Source organism: Amblyomma mixtum, chromosome 5, assembly GCF_055824585.1.
Source record: "Amblyomma mixtum isolate Tamu chromosome 5, ASM5582458v1, whole genome shotgun sequence".
Classification (NCBI taxonomy): Eukaryota; Metazoa; Arthropoda; class Arachnida; order Ixodida; family Ixodidae; genus Amblyomma; species Amblyomma mixtum.
Window position 1 is genome coordinate 191,548,420 of NC_143016.1, and position 22,019 is coordinate 191,570,438.

General features: G+C 46.7%; 1 protein-coding gene and 2 long non-coding RNA genes across 3 annotated transcripts in view; 1 reads left to right on the plus strand and 2 right to left on the minus strand.

Annotated features, from left to right (window-relative positions):
* LOC149345263 (uncharacterized) overlaps positions 1-6,657 on the plus strand; it is a 74,307-nt gene extending 67,650 nt beyond the window's left edge. The window contains exons 2-3 of the long non-coding RNA XR_016283264.1: positions 4,493-4,815; positions 6,399-6,657. This is a non-coding gene — a long non-coding RNA (uncharacterized LOC149345263). The remainder of the gene's footprint in view (positions 1-4,492; positions 4,816-6,398) is intronic.
* Bcs1 (mitochondrial chaperone BCS1) overlaps positions 1-18,463 on the minus strand; it is a 63,596-nt gene extending 45,133 nt beyond the window's left edge. The window contains exons 1-6 of the mRNA XM_089546552.1: positions 18,244-18,463; positions 13,671-13,787; positions 12,668-12,879; positions 6,835-6,974; positions 4,518-4,712; positions 3,227-3,290 (exon numbers count right to left, since the gene is read on the minus strand). Coding sequence (XP_089402678.1) covers positions 3,227-3,290; positions 4,518-4,712; positions 6,835-6,974; positions 12,668-12,879; positions 13,671-13,781 — 722 coding nt within the window. The 5' untranslated portion in view covers positions 13,782-13,787; positions 18,244-18,463. The remainder of the gene's footprint in view (positions 1-3,226; positions 3,291-4,517; positions 4,713-6,834; positions 6,975-12,667; positions 12,880-13,670; positions 13,788-18,243) is intronic.
* A 555-nt stretch (positions 18,464-19,018) lies between these two features.
* Positions 19,019-20,004, minus strand: LOC149345268 (uncharacterized). Its single transcript, XR_016282824.1, has 2 exons — positions 19,777-20,004; positions 19,019-19,162 (listed from the first exon to the last, which is right to left on the minus strand). It is a non-coding gene; the product is annotated as an uncharacterized LOC149345268 (long non-coding RNA).
* Positions 20,005-22,019: the final 2,015 nt, after the last annotated feature.

A 22,019-nucleotide genomic window follows, 5' to 3' on the forward strand; every position in this document is an offset into this window, starting at 1 on the left:
CCATATTCTCCAATGCACTCTTCTACGCACTCAAGCACCTGCTCCCGCGGTACACAGTAGAAAAGGTCTGTCACGTCGATGGAGAAACAAGTCACACTGGACAACCTGAAAAAGGTTGCACAAAGACACGACGTAAAAGTTGTTTTTTCTGCACCCAAAAAATTGAAAGCAATGTGCGCGAAAGTAAACGACGAAGACAATGCCGAGAAAGAGGTGTCATGTGGCGTCAAACATGAGACAAAGTTCGTGGAATGCCGCGAAGGTGTTGTGTATAAGATACCGCTATCATGCGGGCAAACGTACGTTGGCCAGACCAGTAGGTGCCTCAATGAGAGGCTCAGAGAACATAGGCGCAACTGCAGTCTTGTCAACTCACCGGGAAATCTGGCAGCGCATTGCGCCAGATGCAAAAATTGCACACCTCACTTTAAGCAGACAGCAATACTGCTCGGTTCAAGAGAGAAGCTAATCAGGGAACTTTGGGAAGCATACTGCATACAATCAGGAAAAGAAGGGCCATGTGTAAGCGTGCCTTCTATCGAGCTCTCAAATCAGGAAAAAGAATTTTTGGAAAAATAAAAACAAACAGCTAAGTCAGAAAGATAATGCATGTTTTTTACTGCTGGACAGGACGTTAAAAGATATCTTGCCATGACGATGTGATCACGGATTTGTTTTTGTTTTTGTTTTTGTCTCGACAATGCCTATATATACATGCACTCAGAAATAAACTTGCAGTTGATAGTTTGCGCACATCTGTTCTGTGTCGTCCCTGATTGTGTCCCAGTTCCTTCGTAAGCGCAACAATGCACGAGAATAACAACCACCAACTAGCCCAATTTGAAACTCTCCAAGTTTCTACCCTTGTGAAGCCTAACCCGAGGCCTAACCAATCACAGAGCGCCATTTTGATCACATGGCTTTTCTAACCAATGAAAATGCGGCGCGCATGTTCTCTTTGTGGCATTTTATCTTCAAATGGAAGAATCACCATGTTACTTACTGATATTTAAAAAAATGCTTGAGGCGCGAGCTTTCGAACGAGACCAAAACAGTGTCTCTGGAGCTCGTAGGTGCCAAGCAACGGCGAGGCATGATTTGACATCAATTTAAAGGGCAACTCGTGAGACTTCGGAAATGTAAAGGGCTATTACGAAGCATATATCGGTTATTTCTGTCTAAAAATTCGATGTCAGGTGCAAAATGACCTCATTAATCCCGATAGCACGAAATTGAAAAACCCCTTTTTTTTCGCAAATTTTCGGCCTGAAAGAGCCGTGCCACCCTTAAGCTGATCCCTCTTTGTTAGCCCCCAAGTTTCTGCCCCATAGGTGGGTACCGGTAGGATACAGCTGTTGTATACTTTTCTCTTCAAGGATACTGGCAAACTGCCATTCATGATCTGAGAGAACCTGCTCTCCACCCCATTCTCATTCTTCTAGTTATTTCCCTCTCATGACCCGGATCAGCTGTCACTGCCTGCCCCAAGTAGACATATTCCCTTTGCAGCCACCTCGCTACCAACTGCTGTTCCCTTGCAAGACTTCCCCCGTTCCCTAGCGAGACGTCACTGCATCAACAGTGAAAACTGTGTTCCAGCTTTTAACAGCATTTCAGTCATTGGAAAAGGAAAGAACAGCGAGGAGAAGGAAATTCTGGGTGCCTACCATATTAAGCTGCAAGGCAGTGACACGTGCATCAGTGCACTGTCTTTGCTACTCAAGAACAAGGAACTGAATTTCCTGAGCAGAGGTGTGCATGTGTAAGGTTGATAAGCAAAATAGTTGTCTTTTCTTCCTTGCCAGAACTTGAACAGGTATCCATTCTTCACTGACTTGCCACAACTGTGTTGTTTTTTTCTTTAGTGCATGCATCTGAAAAGCATATGTGTTTTGGTGACCGAGGTCAGCCATCTGGGTCGATTAAACCTTAGTTGTTAGTACAGTGCTGTCCTGTGTTCTTCTTTCTTGGTGTTCTGATACTTTCGCTGGTGAAGTTATGTCTCTTGTGAGACTGCTGAACATTACTTTGGTTTTCTGCATGTTAACTTTTAGCCCCATCGTTCTGCTCTGCCTGTCTAACTCACTGATCATGCTTTGCAGTTCGTGTCGTGAGTGACTTAGCGAGGCAATGTCATCAGCAAATTGCAGATTACTCAGGCATTCTCCATTAACTCTTATTCCCAACTGTTCCCTATCCAGGCCTCGGAATACCTCCCGTAAACAAGTGGTGAATAGCACTGGCAAAGTCGTGTCTCCCTGCCTGACACCTTTTCTTATTGGAATTTTATTGCCGACTTTATGGAGGACTATGGTAGCTGCGCAGTCATTATAGATGTCTTCTAGTTTTTTTCACACAAGACTCTTCCACACCTCAATTCTGCAATGCCTGCATGACTGCTGAGGTTTCCACTGAGTCAAATGCCTTTTCATAATCAATGAAGGCGATATATAGGGGTTGGTTACATTCTGCACATTTCTCTATCGCCTTATTGATAGCGTGAATATGGTCTATTGTCAAGTATCCTTTACAAAAGCCTGCCTGATCTGTAAATACCTCCTATAAATAAGCGGTATCGTGTTTCCTTGCCTAGTACCCTTCCTGATTGGTATTCTATCACAGAGGCCTCAGTTTTAGGACTAGAGATGCACATTTTAAGAGCCAAAAATAGCCAATTAAAACTAAATTTCCAGCACTGAAAGGAAAAAAAAACAGGTGCTATAAATTTTAGCAGAAGTGCAAATGAGATCAGATGTAAACATTGGTGCACATTGTCTGCTGCAAAATAATAAAAAGCAGTGATGATTTGGGACCATCAAAAAAATGTGCGAACCTTAAGAGCAATTTTTTTTAAACCTGTTCCAGGACATATGCTACAATTTAGATGCCTCAGCAAAAGAAAGGTCCTTTCCTGCCACCAGAAGTCTCGTGGTGTTGCAAAGCCTTACCTTTACACATCTCAGCTCAGATCTAAAGCTGAAGGCACCAACCAATAGCATGTTAGAAACAGGACCATGTTTCTGTTCACTCAGCACAAGCACAAAGGCATTCTCTATGCGGTGACAAATGTACCACGACAGTGGACCTGCATGTTGTAGGAAACACACACACTAGGGCCCTTTAGGTTGCGCTCTCTCGGGAACAAAGTGGTCTCATGAAAGAGCTCAGCCTCAAGAATGAATCCCAGCTGATCGAGAGCAACCCAGTAAAGTAGCAAGCAACTCACATGAAGCTGGTCTTGCCACAGCCTGGAGGCCCATACAGCAGGTAGCCTCTGCGGTATGGGATGCCTGCAGCAGGGAACAGCGTAAAGGAATGTCAAATGGTGGGGTTTAACGTTCGAGATGGGCTAATGACCACAATTCAATATGCGCTGACAGCGCACTGGTTTCTTTGCCTCCACTGAAACACGGCGGGCTCGACCTGCCAGCTAAGCAATGCTGGCCACCCAGAAGAGTGAACAGCTCATTCACCAGCAAAGGCTTGGAAGATTAGGCGCCTCTCGTGAAGACACGTGCTTGAGATTTAATGGTGTAGATGCTTAGAAAAGCACATAAAATATCAAATGCTCATGTTGGCAGTCCAAGTGTGGAACAAGCTATATGCAAATAAGAAGCAATGTCCTACCTGCGTGCGCACAGTAGCAATGAAAGGCATCTCACACTGTGCCATCCTTACGGTAGTCAAAAAAAGCATGCAGATTGTGTCCTCTGTGGAGGCAGCTGGGGCAGCAAAGGCCATAACCATGAATGGTGCTAACGGGTGCGTCCATGAGAGTTCAATGTTCTCCTTTGTTAGCTAGCTGTGCCTCATGCTGAACACATGACAGCAATAGTCATGCCTGCAATACAGAGTTCTTCAACTACACCAGCAAATGGCTCAACATCTTTGGAAGGAAGCTTTGAAGAAAATTGGCTGAGGTTCAAACCAGCTGAACCTAGTTTGCAGAGCGGAAGCTCGATTAGGCATGACACAGACACGGTTTGCTGTGATTTGTTTCCTCACTCTGTCCTTAGACAACGCGCCCTGTCGAGGTTCTTGATCATAAGAATCATCAGATTCAATCAGCTGTTGCCGATGCCCAGCCGAAGCACTGGTTCCAACGTGCAACTCCTCCATAGTTGTCTGTGAACATTGAGCAATCCCTCCAAGCAATTCATCTTGTTGGTAGGAAATAACTGGAGGTATGTGAATACTCCAAATTTAAAATAAAAATTGAATGCACTTCCAGTTTTTGAAATTAGAGGAAGTACCAGATGATTGGAACATTTTGTTCAATTTCGGTTCTAAAGCCTTTCCACTCTTCTGAAAAAAAAAAAAAAATTGAAGGTTCGCAACATTTGCCCATTTAGTATCTTTTCTGAAATTTCATACGAAATAGATATTGCACATGCATGTTCGATTCAATGTGTGCATAACACTAAAAGTAGAGGCATCTAATATGAGAAGCCGAGAGGAAGTGTGCCTGCAGCACCTCTACCCACTTGTGCAGAGAGTGACGTTAGGGAAGAGCGCACCTCGGTCAGCGTACCACTGGGGGTTGGCGATGAACTCCCGGATGTCGGCCAGCAGGCGCTCGGCAATGCCTGCGTCCAGAATGACCGAGTCCAGGGGCCTCCGCTGCCGTGGTGCCCCGAAGGGCCGCCACTCGGACCCCATGGCACAGTAGACCACCGTGCGACCAGCCTCTTTCTCCAGGGCCAGGGAGCGCGCTGCGCGACACAAGGGGCACTCCTGAGGGCACACCAAGAACCACAGCCACCAGATGTGCAGAATCAGTCCTCTACAGTCTGCCATTTCTTGAGGAAAGACTGTGTAGGTCAGAGTGGGAAGGCTGTAAATGATTGCCTCCGTCAACAACGCAGAAATGTGAGGGACAGGTGCGGGGGGTTCCCCTCCACGTGCACTGAAGGAAATGTTTGGTTTGGTTTATTAGGGTTTAACGTCCCAATCCGGATCACGAGAGGGAAATAACTAGAAGAATAAGAATTGGGGTGGAGCGCATACGGCAGGTTCTCTCAGACCATGAATGGAAGTTTGCCAATATCCCTCGAGAGGAAAGTCTACAACAGCTGAATCTTACCAGCGCTCACCTATGGGGCAGAAATGTGGAGGCTAACAAAGAGGGTTCAGCTTAAGTTAAGAACAACGCAGCGAGCTATGAAAAGGAAAATGATAGGTGTAACATTAAGAGATCGGAAGAGGGCGGAGTGGGTGAGGGAACAAACGCGCATTAATGACATCTTAGTTGAAATCCAGAGGAAGAAATGGGCTTGGGCAGGGCATGTAATGCGAAGGCAAGATAACCACTGGTCCTTAAGGGTAACGGAGTGGATTCCAAGAGAAAGCAAACGTAGCAGGGGACGGCAGAAAGTTAGGTGGGTGGATGAGATTAAGAAGTTTGCGGGGATACAGTGGCGGCAACTGACAAAGGACAGGGTTAATTGGAGAGACATGGGAGAGGCCTTTGCCCTGCAGTGGGTGTAGTCAGGCTGATGATGATAATGATGAATGTCCCAAAGCGACTCAGGCTATGAGGGGCGCCGTAGTGGAGGGCTCCGAAAATTTCGACCACCTGGGGTCGAAATGACTTCATACTGACTTCACACAGTACACGGGCCTCTAGAATTTCGCCTCCATCGAAATTCGGCCACCGCGGCCGGGATCGAACTCGCGTCCTTCGGGTCAGCAGCCAAGCGCCGTAACCACTCAGCCACTGCCGCGGGTGTGTAGGAAATGTGAACCAAGTAACGATCCTAGTGCAGTAGGCACATCTGAAACAAAGGAAGACCCCAGTGCTAAATCGAACTGTTCACCAGTCAGTCAGGACTGCATCATCATCAAAAAAAGCAGCTACCAACTCATGTAAAAAATCATTGAGGCAGAGCTGATCAACCGTTATGGGGATATCTGTGTGTCCAAGCAGTCTATCGCACTGTCTTCAAAGGAAAAACAACATGCGGTCATCATCATCATCACTGGCCCGACTACACCCACTGCAGGGCAAAGGCCTCTCCCATGTCTCTCCAATTAACCCTATCCTTTATCAGCTGTGGCCACCATATTCCCGCAGACTTCTTAATCTCATCTGCCCACCTAACTTTCTGCCGCCCCCTGCTACGCTTGCCTTCTCTTGGAATGCACTCCGTTACCTTTAAGGACCAGCGATTATCTTGCCTTCGCATTACATGGCCTGGCCAAGCCCATTTCTTCCTCTCAATTTTGACTAGGAGGAAAAAATAGTCGAAATCAAATGCTTGTGCAAAACTGGGAATTTTAGCATCTTTTTGTAGAAAGATGAATTAACAGTCTTACATTCTTTATTTCTTTTTCATGTTGGTGTTTTGGATGTGAGTAGCACTGATAGGAATGTGATTAATTTATTCTTCTCGTTGCAGATCCAGGCAAGAAAAGAGGAGCCTTGAATGCCCTACTGCTAAGCAGTGCAGAGTAGCAGGCCGAACTTTTATCAGGTTGTGTCCCACTTCACGGCAACGCCCAGGAGGAGTGGACCACTCGAGAGGTCGTTCAGTCAGTCACTGTGGGACGGCAAACAAGTGCATTCTTCAAGCAAGGAGAATGCCTGCTAGCCACCTTTGACTGCAGTGAAGATACATTACAAAATAAACTTGCACATGTGCACCATACTCTTAGGAATTCCTAGAATTTAAAATATTTGACTGGAGACTGCAGAAAATTAGCAGCCTTACCTATCACAATACGAAACCAGTACTTCCAATATTTGGGCACAGCAATGAGCATTTGTGCAACGGATCTCTTTGACCAGTCGGAAGGGACGTACAGCACAGTGTCACAACAAAAGAGGCAGCAGACCTTCCTCAAGCAGGCGGAAGAAGAGCTGCCGATTACGCCCGAGCGCAGTCAGGGTGACGGTCTCCCAGGGGACGCCCATGTGCAGGTCCAGGGTGTGCTGCTCCCGGGTCCGCTCCACCCGGATCCATGAGCCACCGTAGCTGCACGACACACCACTTAGCAAGCCACTCAGCTAGGCTGTTCACATATATGTTTTCATTATGATGAGCACTGGCATCCAGCCATCCTACTAAATACTTGCATTGCACAGATCCACTTTGGGAATTGGGAAAGTTAGAGAACAGGCCGTAAAACACCCTGTAAGTACAATTTTGTTTAAAATTTGGCAAGCACTATCACTGTCGTATACAAACAGCAGGAGCCCTCCATGGGTGTTTGGCACTCATCGACCCGGCTCACTTGACCAACATTCCAGGGACATGACTGAGAGGTGCTGGGGCAGGGCTCCATGCTCACCTTCACAACCACATTAACAGACGTGTAGAATATTCTTGCGGGCTAGTTAGTTCATTGCAGAAAAGAGTAGTACTGCGCGAATGAGACAGGACAGGAGAACGAGGAAACACAGACGACAACACAGGCGCAGAGTCGTACTTGTTCTGGCACTATCTTGCGTTTCAAGCAGTACGCCAGGACATGGGATTGACAAGTGGTCACAGCGATGAGGTTCACACAGGTCAACACAGCATCACGCTTTGTTTGCGCACACAAAACAGAGCCCAGGGTAGAAGAACATTCTTGCGGGCTAGTTGGTTCATTGCAGAAAAGAGTAGTACTGCGCGAGTGGGACAGGACAGGAGAACGAGGAACACAGACAACAACACAGGCGCAGTGTTGTGCCTGCGTTGTCGTCTGTGTTTCCTCGTCCTCCAGTTTTGTCCCACTCGCGCAGTACTAATTTTTTCTAACAGAGATGCCCTGTGCTTGGAAATAGCATCGCCATCCAGAATGTGGTTATCCTGGTTGACCCGGCACCAAATTCATTCAGCAGCAAAGGGAGCCAAGAAGCATACTTAACAACGAAAGGGCTCGAAACCTTTGCGAGCCCACACTGAGAGCAAGTGCCAAAATTGTGAAGGCGGCAGGAAGCCACAGCTTTCTGCAGTAGCATCACTCACGTGGTTCTCTTCCTTATTTCTGAGTTATAACTAGAGGTTGGACACGTCAGATTAAACAGAAAAAACAAAAAACGTAAAAGTACGCCAAAGTCTGTTCCAACCCTCATGCTCAACCCCACGTGACAACCCAACGATAACATGTCAACCTAGTTCCTAGAAATAAACTTCCACTTACATGATTGTCTGCCGGCTTTAACTTGAGTACTAATTCTTTTAATGATGGTACCAATTTCTTCTACAAGGACAGCTCCAAGTACTACCATCAGCATGTTAATTACCGGTAAATAAATTGTCCAGGATGACAAGGACACTGAGATAGAATTTAAATCATGTTTTTCCCCACAGAATTGCCACAGAATCGCACAGTTTCCGCACAGAATCGCCGAAAAAAGTCAGTATTTCATTCACTGAAAAAAACTATGCCTGGCATTTTGAAAAAAAAAAAAAAAATGATGGTTGATTTGTGCATTAGGCCCATTGTGCATTAGGTGCACTAACAATTCAGTTTCCCCTTCAGATCTGGTATTCAGATCCAGCGTTCAAGGATGGCAGTTAATGTCCATATATGCGGAATTGGCTATCTCTCCCTCACAACAGGGTGGCTTTTTGGGCTTGTTGGTGCCACATAGCTTCAAAGCACTGTAGCGCAGACAAAGAAGAGGGCATAAGGGAACAGAACGAATACCATGAGCGCTAACTTCCAACAAACATTATTGTTCTCAAGCAGCACATTTATACGCCAGAAAAACACGTCGTCAGTTTTGCACAACATTATCGCGTTCGCAAAAAAAGGAGCTCTTTATCACTGAGAAAGATGGAAGGTGTGCTAACACATGTGTGACCTGAACTATTTTATCCTCTCAGTTTCAAAGATTTCTCGTGTTAACCTATCTCTGCTTTTTGCTATGACAAGACTTGCTATATCAAGAAAAACTTTGCATGTTTTTGTCCGGCACGAAAGAATATGTTCAACAAGCTTCCCTCCTTTCCTGTTCTCGATTTTGCGAGCAAGATTTATTAGGCGTTCATTGAGACACCTTCCTCTCTGCCCTATATATTTGTTACCGCAAGATAGGGGAATCTGATACACGACTCCTTCATCGCACACTACATTCGGTTTCTGGTGCTTGACTGTGCATCCACGTGGCTTGCTGTTAGTTTTTTTAAGTTTACACGAATTCTCCTGTGACACGGTGCCCCTGAAGTGCTCATCACATTCAGAGCAACGGCGTTTACAGCGGAGCTGACGAAACCCACCTTAAATTACAGTTAGACAAGCCATCGGACAAGCTATCATCCACAAACCAACGGACTCACAGAGTGTCTGAACAAGACCATCGCAGACATGCTCTCCTTGTACATCGGCGCCGAACACAAGATGTGGGACTCCATTCTGCCCTACGTGATCTTCGCCTATAATACTGCCGTCCAGGAGACAACCAGGTTTACCCCATTCCAGCTTGTATACAGCAGGAAGCCCACAACACTCGACACAATGCTCCCGCACGTTTCAGACGAAGACAACCTCGACTTCACCGCCAAGCCCGAAGACTTGCGCGGCTTCGCATTAAAGACAAGCAGAACACCAACGCCCGACGCTACAATCTGCGCCGACGAGACACGCATTACAAGCCAGATGATCGTGTTTGGATATGGACGCCAATTTGCCGCCGTGGATTGAGTGAAAAGTTGCTGCGACGCTACTTTGGCCCGTGTAGGTCTCTCCGCCGCATCGGTGACCTCGACTAAGAAGTCATCCTCGACGGCAGGACAGCATCTCAGTGGCGACGCACACACCCGGAAGTCGTACATGTCGTACGCCTTAAACCTTATTATGAACGCTAAAGGACTCAAAGTTTGCATTCTCCGTGTTTATTTTCATTTTAAAGCATCGAGGCGATGCTTCTTTGGAGGGGGGTAATGCTACGTATCATTGTAGTGTACATTCATTCGTGCTAAACGCCGCAGGAATGGAGCGTTATCATTTTTGTTGTGACGTGAGGAGCGACCGGACTAATCTCGATTGATCACAGCCATGAAGAGCTGCATCTACATTTTTCCAGATTACTGTAGATGATCTTGACCTATTGTCTTGAAGTTTCCTTGCTGGCTTGAAATTGAGTGATGCCGCGAGCGGCGGCCATTGGTAGTTCGACGACTGACGAGCCCGTTTGTTGCTTACACCGCTGCCGTGCTGTTTAGTTCTCTTGCGGGCGCAAGTCAGCCCAAATAAAGAGCTTCGTTTGCAAGTGTTCTTGCTGTCTTCCTGACTGCTGGACTGCCGTCACTACAACGTGACAGTATGAAGTCTATTTCATTTTTAGTCTCACCATTGAGGCTCTTCCACGTCCACTTCCTGCTCGTTTCCAGAAGGTATTCATGATTTGTAAATTATTTCTATCTGCGAACTCTACTAATAACTCTCCCCTGCTATTCCAGGATCGTATGCCATAGTTGGCTACCACCTGGTCTCCGGCCTGCTTCTTGCCTACCTTCGCACTAAAGTCTCCCATTAGCAGTGTACTGTGATTTTATTTTGTTCACTGCCGATTCCACGTCTGCATAGAAACTTTCAACTATCTGTTCATCATGGCTTGATGTGGGTGCATAGGCCTGCACCACCTTCAGCTTGAACCGCTTATTAAGCCTAATTACAATAGCTGCCACCCTCTCATTAATAGTATAGAACTGCTCTATGTTGCCAGCTATATCCAGATTGATGAGGAGTCCCACACCTAGTTCTCATCTGTCCACTAATCCACGATAGCACAGTACATGCCTGCCGCCCCTTAGTACTGTATAGGCCTCATTTGTCCTTCTAACCTCACTAAGCCCTGTAAAATCACATTCAATATCCGACAGTTCCTCGAACAGCACTGCTAGGCTAGCCTCACTGGATAAGGTTTTAGCATTAAACGTTGCCAGGTTCAGCTTCCAATGGCGGCCTGTCCAGAGCCAGAGACTCTTAGCACCCTCCGCTGCATCACAGGTCTGACCGCCGCCTTGGTCAGTTGCTCCGCAGCCGCTTGGGACTGGGGGCCGAGGGTTAATTGGTTTGTTCATAGAAGGTTGAGGCCATGTACTAAACCAGGGTGGCCAAATCCTGCACTGGTGAGGAAGTGCATTGTCGGTTCTGGTCACCGAGATGAGGCTGCACTCCAGGCCTGGTTGTACAATTCCATCGACACGTGGAGTTTTTTTCCTCAATTTTTAAACCCGGTGGAGAATTGTGCAGCACCGGGATTTGAACACCGGTCCTCTTGCACGCAAGGCAGATGCTCTACCTCTGTGCCATCGGTGCACATCCTAGCTTAACCCTTTCGCTGTCGGGTGTTTCTGCCCGTGACGCACCCCCAGTGTCGTACGCATCCGGGATGATGGTCCCGCTGTTTCAACATCAGAATCTGACGATGCGGAACTCGCCTCTTCCTCGCATGAGACGCTGTCCGAATCTGAGCTCGGCTCGTATTCAGAATCGGAAGAGCCACCGCTCCAATGCGCAGAGGAAGGTCCCGCGCAGTCAGCCATATCCGAAAGTAACCGCGCGCAGCGGGGGTGTGCTTTCAGTGGCCCGCAAAATGGAGAGAAATGGGACGCTGTGTAATAAAGATGAGAGAGGGAGATGGAAAAAGGCTAAAACAAAGTTAGAGGAGCTTTACGTTTGCTGCTGCCAGCCGCAAGTGAGGGTGCGACGAGAGAGCGAAAGCAGCGATCAAGTCATGTGTCGGTTTCTTTGACTCTCGGAGTGGCAACGGTGCGCGCCCTTGAACTTGAAGCGCCGTAGCTCACACGCCGACAGAAGAAAAATAAAAACCTGCAAAACAGCGGCAGATGGCAGAACAACCCTTGGACCCATAACCACACGCGCGCGCGTCATGATCTGGCGAACGCGGAGCGACCGCGCCACTCAGCAAAGAGAGAGGGGTGGGATGGCAGTCGCTCCGTACTACACGTACCAAAACAGTAAGGGGCGAAAATACGAACATGTAGAAAGATTCAACAGATGGCGCGGCTAGTCCAAGAGTGTCAGCTTTGCGCTCAAGTGCGAAATTTTGAACGCACGATAGAGAACGTACCGGTACGTCAGTGACACTGCGGGGGGGGAAGCGCGAAAACGTACCGGTACGTCCGTGACAGCGAAAGGGTTAAATCAAGAGGAAGAAATCGGCTTGTGCAGGGCATGTAATGTGAAGGCAAGATAACCGCTGGTCCCTAAGGGTAACGGAGTGGATTCCAAGAGAAGGCAAGCGTAGCAGGGGGCGGCAGAAAGTTAGGTGGTCGGTTGAGATTAAGAAGTTTGTGGGGATACAATGGCTGCAGCTGGCACAGGACAGGGTCAAGTGGAGAGACATGGGAGAAGCCTTTTCTCTGCAGTGGGCATAGTCAGGCTCATGATGATGAAAGTAACATTAATTGTTGCCAGGTTCAGTTTTCTATAGGTCGACCTATCATCACCGTCCTCCTCCTCCTCGGCCTGACTATGCCTACTGCAGAGCAAAGGCCTCTCCTATGTCTCTCATATTAACCCTGTCGTGTGCCAGCTGCAGCGACCGTATCCTCGCAAACTTCTTAATCGCATCCACCACCCAACTTCATGCTACGCTTGCAGTCTCTTGCAATCCACTCCTTCTTATTGACTTCAACTAGGAAGTGTGTTCCCTCACCCCATGAAAACCAACCAAACCAGAAGTGTGGCCCTGCGGAAGCTCACTCACGCAAAGAAGTGGGTGCCCACACTGGGGATGAAGTCGAAGGAGGTGCGTGCGCTGCCCCCCGCCTCTGGCTGCAGGAAAGTGGTCTCGACACTCAGGTGCTGCGTGTGGCGTGCATGCCGAGTGATCCACTGCAGCAGCCACTGGTAGCTTTTGTCGCGACACGGCACCTCCAGCGTGATCATGTAATGACGCCGGAACAGCACCATGCCCACCTGCAAGGAGGAGAGACTCCCTTGAAAATCCTGTCTAAAAGCATAGGAAGGCATCTAGGGGTTGACCTTTTCGGCTTCGACGTCTTGAAAATGTGGCTGATTTTTTTCGGCACTTATTTCAGAACACAGCTTTTTTTCAGCCAACAATACTTTCTACGGATAAATTACAGATTACCGATTATTTTTGCGGGAATATAACCTGGTAATGTCAGTGCACGTTAAAGAACCCCAGGTGGTCGAAATTTCCCGAGCCCTTCACTAAGGCGTCTCTCATAGCCTGAGTCGCTTTTGGGACGTTAAACCCCATAAACCAAACCAAACCATAACCTGGTAATATTGTGCAGCCAAAGCCACCTAGAACTTCTCTTGACCTGTTTGTCAGCTTGATCCTTTTTTATAGAACCAAAAGAATTTTTGCAGAAACAAAAGTTTACTAAACCTGAAAAGAAAACTATGCCTAGGGATTAACAAGGTGAGATGGGCACATCAAAGCGGGGCACTCAGTTTGCTTAGAAAGGGGTCTCTTCTGGTAAAGAAAGCATTTTCATCCAGTTAGATTAGAATGCATTCTCACCATGCTATGCTCGTGTGTGCGGTGCACATCAATATACGAGGGAGCTACTGCCCCCCCCCCCCCCAGCCTGTGACAGTCACATACCCGATTGATGCGTGCACTGTGTGTGCTGAGAAAAGATGCTCCCCAACCCTGATGACTGGAGGGACGCCCTTGTTCTATTACCAAAACACAACACTTCTGGAGAGCTGCGCATGTGAATGGGTGAATAACCAACCTGCATGCCTTTGCGCAGTACAGCTGCAGCTGCCCCAACTCCAAAGAGGCCAAAGCCAGCCCCGAAGTACGGGTTGGTGCCAAGCTGCGACAGGTACTCGGTCACCGTCATCCTCACCTGCACATCACCCCAAACAATATTATACGCACTGCTGGCTTTCACACATCACAAGACATGTCTTAACCAGTTTGTCTATTTCATGCTAGGCACTGCTTTGTTTGGGCTCTCTGTGCTCGCAGTACACAACGTGCAAATCATAAAATCATGACCTACCCCGTTTGAGACAGGGATCGAAGCATAGTGGCCAAAAACTCTGATGGAACCACTGTGCTGGAGACCGAGCCACAAGGCTCCTACTTGAGTAATCGCATATGTGTGATTGGGCAGATTCGTGGCTTGTCAAGTCTTGGCTAGGACTTCTGGTTTGAATCTGACTGCCCCGTGCCAGAGCTTGCAGCTTTGTACACACCTAATTAGTTTCGAACCCAGGTGATCGAAATTTCCGCAGCCCTTCACTACGGCGTTTGTCATAGTCTGAGTCACTTTGGGACGTTAAACCCCATAAACCAACCAACCAACCAGTTTTCCAGCTTTTAACTGCGGAATGGGACACGCAAATGGAACAACAACATCGGCAATGTCAAAATGGGTAACTAGGCTAATATTCACAGGAGAGATTACCTGGAAGGCATGTTGCAACTGCTTATCCAGCACACAGTGGTGTTTGATTTTCAAAAATGCCAATGAATTCACATAACGGCATGCATACGGGCTACCACAGACACACCATTAACGATTATTAATCAGAGTTATATGTAACTGATTACTTCTAATTACTTATTTTTGTGTAATTTTGTAATCAATTGATTACTTTTTCAAACGGTAACATTTAGAGTAATTCAGTTACTTGTTCTTCTGTAATCGATTATCGGTAATCAATTATTTCTCTGCAAAAAATGCTACCAGAATGGAGTGTCCATGACAATGTGATAGCATCAAATAGTCCGGCCGTGCACGAAGGCGCACATGCTGCCTGAAATGTTGCGCCTTCCACGGTATTCGTTCCTGGTGTAGCTGGCGCCATCTATGGATGCTTCTTTCAATATTATTGCCTAGTATTGCCAGGTGGCGCATACGAAGTAGGGCGACGACGACGAAGTAGGGCTCGCGCCGTGTGGAAGCTGTCGCTTCTGTTGGCCCAGCTTGCCTGACCTTCCCTTTCGTGCCTGCTAATAAAGCCCCCTTCGTCAGCAAGTACGCTACAATATGTAGCGTCTAGCTAATTCACTGTAATAAAAAGAACTGCTTTTTCCTTGAGCTGTTAGAAATAGCATAAAGATGGTGCGGACAGTCAGAAGCAATACTTACAAGGTGAGTGCTGACTGATTCCTTTAGCTTCAAAGGGACATATTTTATAGGTACAACCATCGCCCATGCACTACTTCTTTAACATGATCAAGCAATAAACCTACACCTCACCGTGTGTCACTGCTTACTAACAGCAAACACCACAATTCTACACAGCAAGAAGCTAGAAATCAATATAAAACCAGTTTATAGCCTGGAATAAACCACAAATAACCGTGGTTATCAACGCAGAGAAAGGAAAAAGGCAGAAACAAGGAACCAGCGCAGACAGTTAAAACCATTCGTAGCAAAGCAGTGTCAAAAAAGCAATCTGGGGTCAAACAGTAATCAAGACATGAAAACTGCAGAAAAGACGGCAGGGATCACCTTCCACAAAGAAGAAACAGCCTAAATAGCAGCTCTTTATCAAAAAGTGAAACCGACGGAGTGCTGACAAACTTCTCTCCCACTTCAGAAATAAGGAAAGCTTGAATAATACCTCACTCCAGTTTGTCTTTAGCGCACGCAAGAAACATGGTTTTGCTGAAGAGCTGTTTACAACCACAGCAGTTACAATGGCATGCCAAGAAACCACTAGCTTTATTTTTTACGTTCAAGCTGCGTTCTTAGACCCTACCTTTATATCATCTTCCCGTTAGTCCATTGTAAGCACGGTTGCAGGTGGAGGGGATCTTATAGATAAGTTTGCTCCTGCATTTTGTGCATTTGGTGACATGCTTCTCAGAGCACGATTCGCGTTTTCGATCCCCAAGCATTACACAGACCTTGCCAAGCTTGTCCAAATGAAATTTTTCGAACTGGGACCACTTCGGTTTTCGGACACCAATTAGACACTTCCAATTGGTTCCAAATGATTTCAATGGCATCAGAAAACAATTAGTTCCAACTGGAGCCAATTAGATTGTCTCCCAGGACTGCTGGGGGACATTCCTTGGGCCAATATTTTACAGGGAAATTGAAATGATGACAATTGCACACTGTTAGGGAAGTGAAGACAAACAAACCATCACCCAAGGAGCATAAGCTCAATACATATCCATCCCATCATATGTTCAGCCAAACCTAAAAGCACAACTTTTCGCCAACGATTATGTTGTCTACACAACTTCTAGGTCCCTATATGATCAAATCAGACTAAACCTGTCACTAAACAACATAAAAAATTTGTATTAAAAATGGGGAACAAAGTTCAATATTGGTGAAACAATAACATGCATTAGCTTTACTCACGACCAGACAACAATCTAAGAAGCACTGCTGTAACACGTTCAGGCACTGTAAAATATTTGGGCGCGATGTTCTCATGCACACTCAAATGGGACACCCACACTGATAACACATGTGCAAAGGCATCGGGGCAGCTCAATTTCTAGTGGCGGAAACTGGCTACAAATCTGTCGTATGCAAAAATACCGCATGTAAATCCCTCGCTTGGCCAATAATTGAGAATGCCAATGTTGTATGGTCTGCCCACTAGTCTTATTTCATTGAAAAACCAGGAAGAATTCAGCGCATGGCACTCCGTTTTATTTGTTCCAGATACTCGCCATAAGATGGCGTCACTGCTTTACACAAACAGGCAGACATTTTGACCTAATATCTGGACGCCATGTCGCTACCATGAAGGTTCTTTATCAAGGTCGCATAAACATAGATAAGACAAAGTATATCAGTCCAAACTTGCAACATCCAAACAGAACTAATCATCTTTAGTGCATCAGACATCTCTCTCTGAGTTTTGATAGATTTAAATATTTAAACAAATGAATATTTAAACAAATATTCATTTGTTTTTCCTGCTATTAAAACATACAATCATCTGCCAGAATAGTGAATGTTGACTCAGTGGTTTACTTTAAACTACAATTAGTCAGTGCACATTAAAGAACCCCACGTGGTTGAAATTTCCGGAGCCCTTCACGACGGCGTCCCTCATAGCCTGAGTTGCTTCGGGACGTTAAACCCCAGTAAGCCAACCAACCAAACTACAATTAGTGCACAAGTAGGTCTGCCTGCACATAATTTCTTCTCGCTTACAACTTTGCATTGTGTATTTGTTTTTTATTCACCATTGAACTGTTCATGTCTGCACTGTTTGCTGTTGCCTTCCTTGTCACACTGCAGCTTTTCACTGCAAGAGAATACAGCGCAGAGTAGGACAGGATGCAAGACACAAACAACCCAAGCGCTCCGTGTTGTTCGTGTCTTCTTGCATCCTGTCCTACTCTGCGCTATATTCTCTCGCTATGATCATGCACCAACAAGCCCAAAAAGCTACGCTTTTGAGGTTTTCACTGTTGCCTCATTCACATAGCATTATCTGCTTTGTGCTGTCTTCTTTGCGCATTTGTTTTGCTTGCTTTTTGTTTCTTTGCTCCATAGAGTGAATTAACTAGATGAATAAGAACAGAATTAGAAGAACAAGAATGGTGTAGAGCACATATGGCAGGTTCTCTCAGATCATGAATGGCAGTTTACCAGTATCCCTCAAGAGAGAAGTATACAACTGCTGTAGCTACCCGGTGCTCACTAATGGGGCAGAAACGTGGAGGCTAATGAAAAGGGTTCAATCTAATAAAACTTGCGAGGCTAGTTGGTGCCGCATTTCCTTTTCTTGAAATTAAACAGCGCTGCATATTTAGACGAATACATAGAAAGGCATGGCATCAGGCGCCTGTACACCTCGATCCCCGTGGCAGTTAAGTGGTTGATCATTGCGACGGGTGCACTAGACGCGAAAAAATTTACAAGCGATTTTTTTTTTTTCATCATGCGATAGGCACGTATATATCGCACTTTCGATTTCAACAAATTTTGCCCCTTCAGCGCGCACTATACCTATATGAGTGACGGAGAGTTACTGCGCTAAAAAGACAACCACGTAAACGATAGCACATGTGTTTGCCTTTTTAGCGCAGTAACGCTCGTTCTGTCATGCAAACAGATGCAGAATTAAGCCAGCGATTTGCATACAGAACGTCCGACCAGCGCTGAAAGTGAACGCGTGCTTCTTGCCAAAGGAACAAATTTATGTAAAAACTGGAATTCGTGTGAGGCAGCGCCATGTCATTTTTGAATGCGGTAAAGAATTACTAGTCACTCGTGGGAAAAAATTAAGCGAAACGAAACCGCGCCAAGCATACAACCGGATTGCCGGACGGAGAAACCGGTCAGTTGAAACAATTACAACATCGCTGCAACTTGCCTTTCTGACGCGTTAACGTACGGTGGCCAGTTAAGGCGCTGAAACTAGACGACAAACTTTTTAGCAGGCCGCCTCACAAATGCATAATCTTCCCATGACGTGGGGACCGGCCGCGAACGCATGCATTTGTTTTAAACTTCGGAGCAGCGACCAACAGCGAGCTTTGATCGACCTCGTGTGAATCACATGCCGCCGAATTAGTTTCGTTTCTAAGCAAACGTATCAGGGTTGCCAGGTTAACCTGCCAAATTTCTGCGCAATATAGCCCAAAAGTAGGCAAATGGTTTTTGAGGAAAGGAAATGGAGCAGTATGTGTCTCACATACCTCGGCGGACACCTGAACCGCGCCTTAGGGAAGGGAGGAAGGTAGGAGTTAAAGAGAGAAAGAGGTGCCGTAGTGGAGGTCTGCGGAGCTCCGCAGTAATTTCGACCACCTGATCTTAACGTGCACTGACATCACACAGCACACGGGTGCCTCTTGCGCTTCGTCTCCATCGAAACGCACCGCGGTCGGGTTCGAACCCGCCCAAGCAACCACCGATATCCTTCGGACGGCCGACAGACGTCTGTTTCGGATGTTCTGTACGTCCGCTGAACATCCGCAAACAGCCGGTAGACGTCCGTCGGCCGTCCGAAAGGTGGCCAAAGGTATACGGTTCGCCCGACGACGGACGTCCAGTTGAGTACGTCCATTGGCGGATCTTTCTCGAATATTCGCATATATGGTGCATGCGTGCTTTATTCACTCCGCGCGATGCAATAAAACCAAAAACAATTTGATGCATAGCACGCATATTTTATTGTGGTTGATGATACATCAGCAGAGCAATGGGTTATATTAGGAAAATTTCTTAAATGTGACTCTTCAAATGTGGCAAGCTTGGGACACACATCCGTAATCTTCCCACCCACAGGATTTCTGAAATAAAAAAGAACGCGGCAAACATCAGTCATGTGAAACAAATGGCACAATGCAGCAGCCCAAGTTACATTGGAACCAATAGAAGTGCTGCACGTATAACAGACAATGCACTTTAACAAACACCTCAATAAGTATAAGGCAATAACAGCTCTCACTTTTCCACACCACATTTGACAATGTATCTGCTCTTTATTTATTCTCATGGGCCTCATGGGCCTTAGGGCACTAACCTGCGCAGCAGTGTACGCGACTGCGCACAGAAAGCCGCAAAGCTTCCGTTGCGAACCACTGCGAACTACACGTGCTTCCTATGGTCTGCCTTGCGCGCGTTGTCACTCTTTATACAGGCACAGTGAAACTAGCGATGCCTTAAAAATTAACAAGATGCGATAATACTCAGTCCCACAACTTTGAAGAGGAGTGGGAATTAGCCGCGCGAGTTGAGGGCTCCCGCAGCTGTGTGATGTAGGCTCCCGAAAGTGTGAGAACAGCACACACTTGTGGAAGCCATCTCCTCGCGCTTACTGCTCCCACTGTCCTGTGAACGAATGTTATATGAGCATGCTGCATTGTCCTAGAAGCAAGTTCCAAGAAGTGTACTGGATACATACCTTTGTAGGCAATCACACGTGCACTAAGCCTTCTTTAAACCAAGGTCGACGCAGTACAGGATTCCGGTGTTCCAGAAGACCTTCAGGCGCTCCTCGTATCTTTCGAATTGCTTAAGTTACATACTACTTTCGTCCACAGACCGAACAAAGCCACACATTATAATAACAGAGCTATAAAGCTCTGCGCGACAACACTACGCGACAAATAAACAGCGCTACGGAGCTAGCCGTACTGATGGATTGGATTGGACTGACCGCGAACTGACATCTATGATGATGGTGATAGCAGAATGCACGGGATTTTGATTCTTACGAATGGTTTCAATGGCAAGTTTAGCTGTCTCACAACTCCACTAATTTGGAGAAGTTTTACAAATATAAAACTAGTCATTGAGTTCTTGCAAAATTCTGCTACACCTCCTTCTCCTCTTAGATAAATTTAGCTCGTTGGCGGCTCTTGCACTGCAGGTAGGAGTGGAATCGCACCAATTTACAAACATCATCGCGTCAAACTCTCCAACTGATGCAAATAAAACAGTACGAAAGACGCGAATTTTCTGTGAAATAAAAAACGTCCATACTCATGGCCTGGGAAAATACTCGGCCTTATATCCTTCGGACGTACACCTCTCTCATGCGAATATACAAAAGTGGACACTGTCCGTACGTCCGGCGGATGTACGAATACGGATATCCGAAATCGGATTGTGTTCGTGCGTCCGATGGACGTCCGATCTCGGCAAAGGACGTTCGGATCTAGCTCGTACGTCCGACGGATATCTGTGGTTGCTTGGGCGGGTACTCTGGCTCGGTAGGCGAGCGCCTTACCACTGAGCCACCGCGGCGGGTCCAATAAAAATAGAAATTGGCCCAAAATAGCTAGAACAGAAAACTTCACGCAGTTTATTTCGAACGTTTATTCAGATGTGTGTTGTGAAGACTTCGTTTATTTACAAAAAATGAATGCAAACAAAGTAACCAAAGATACTCAGTGTACATAAAACCTCTGATTCAGTCTTGGTTTCCCACTTAGCATTTCGTCTTTTCGCCATTCTCTTCTTTTTTCACGACAATGCCTACGTGTTGCGCCGTCAACTCAGCGAGGAGACCAGCAAAGTCTTCGGGAAAGACGTTTCAATGGGACAACACTAGCAGACGACAGGACGTCGCTACACGCAGCAAGTATGGAGCTTCGTCTGCTCAGCTCTGTGTCGTACGTCCCATGGTCGTCTCGTTGCGCAAGCGTCGCCAACTCATCTCTTTACTCTGATGCTGTTCCCGCGCTGTAGCCCAAATTATGCTATCAATGGGAATAAATTTAAGAAAGAATAGGTGAAACCTTCACCAGGCAGCCGACTTTGCAGTGACCACACCGAATTATCTTTAGACCGAATCGGAACGAGGGCTAGGCTGCTATCTGCAGGGTGAGGTGTCGACAATGTTCGGTTGGTTCACATTACCGCCTCCAAAAGGTATGGTACTGCTTTTCCGTCGGAGTGTGCCATGTACTGTTTCATGCTTGGTGCAGTTGACTGCTAACAGCGCTTCTCACGCGCTGCAGCATATTCGTCTTCCTCGTCAGTCGTTTCTCTCGTGTGTTGGGCAGCTGAAACATGGCTGAGCTTTGGAGTTAAGTTAAAAGCATGCATGGAAGATAAATAACACCCTAAAGCGATAAACATCACCTGCCAATGCTGAAAAGAGTCAACATCCGCCGCTAACTCGAAACGGAAACTACGGCAGCTGTACTATATCGCGTGTTGCGTAAATCAGAGAAAATCGAAAAAAAATTCTCTCAGCCTAACCACACTTATGTTCGGGCTCAAATTTCGCACAGAGGTTGCATTTGGTGGTCAGTTTTGTTTTATACTACATTTAGATGGGGTACTCACCTGAATCGGTCAGAATTATTTGGAAATCCTCATCCTCTGTGGCGACGGCGAACCAAAACCGAAAGACTTCGCAGCAGTGGTACCCGTGGCGCCATCTCGCACCCACCGGAGAAACCTAGATGTGCTAAGTTGGTGAGGAAATTATCTTCGCTTGATGCTCTCTGCTGCGAAGCAGCGAAAGGCATCATCGAAAATACGGTCGTACAGCGATCAAGAGAAGGCCATGCCCGTTATTTGGCTATGCGAATCCAACCCCTCCCCCGCCGCCACTCTGGTGGAGGGCTCGTTTCACCGGTGGGTGCGAGATGGCGCCACGGGTACCACTGCTGCGAAGTCTTTCGGTTTTGGTTC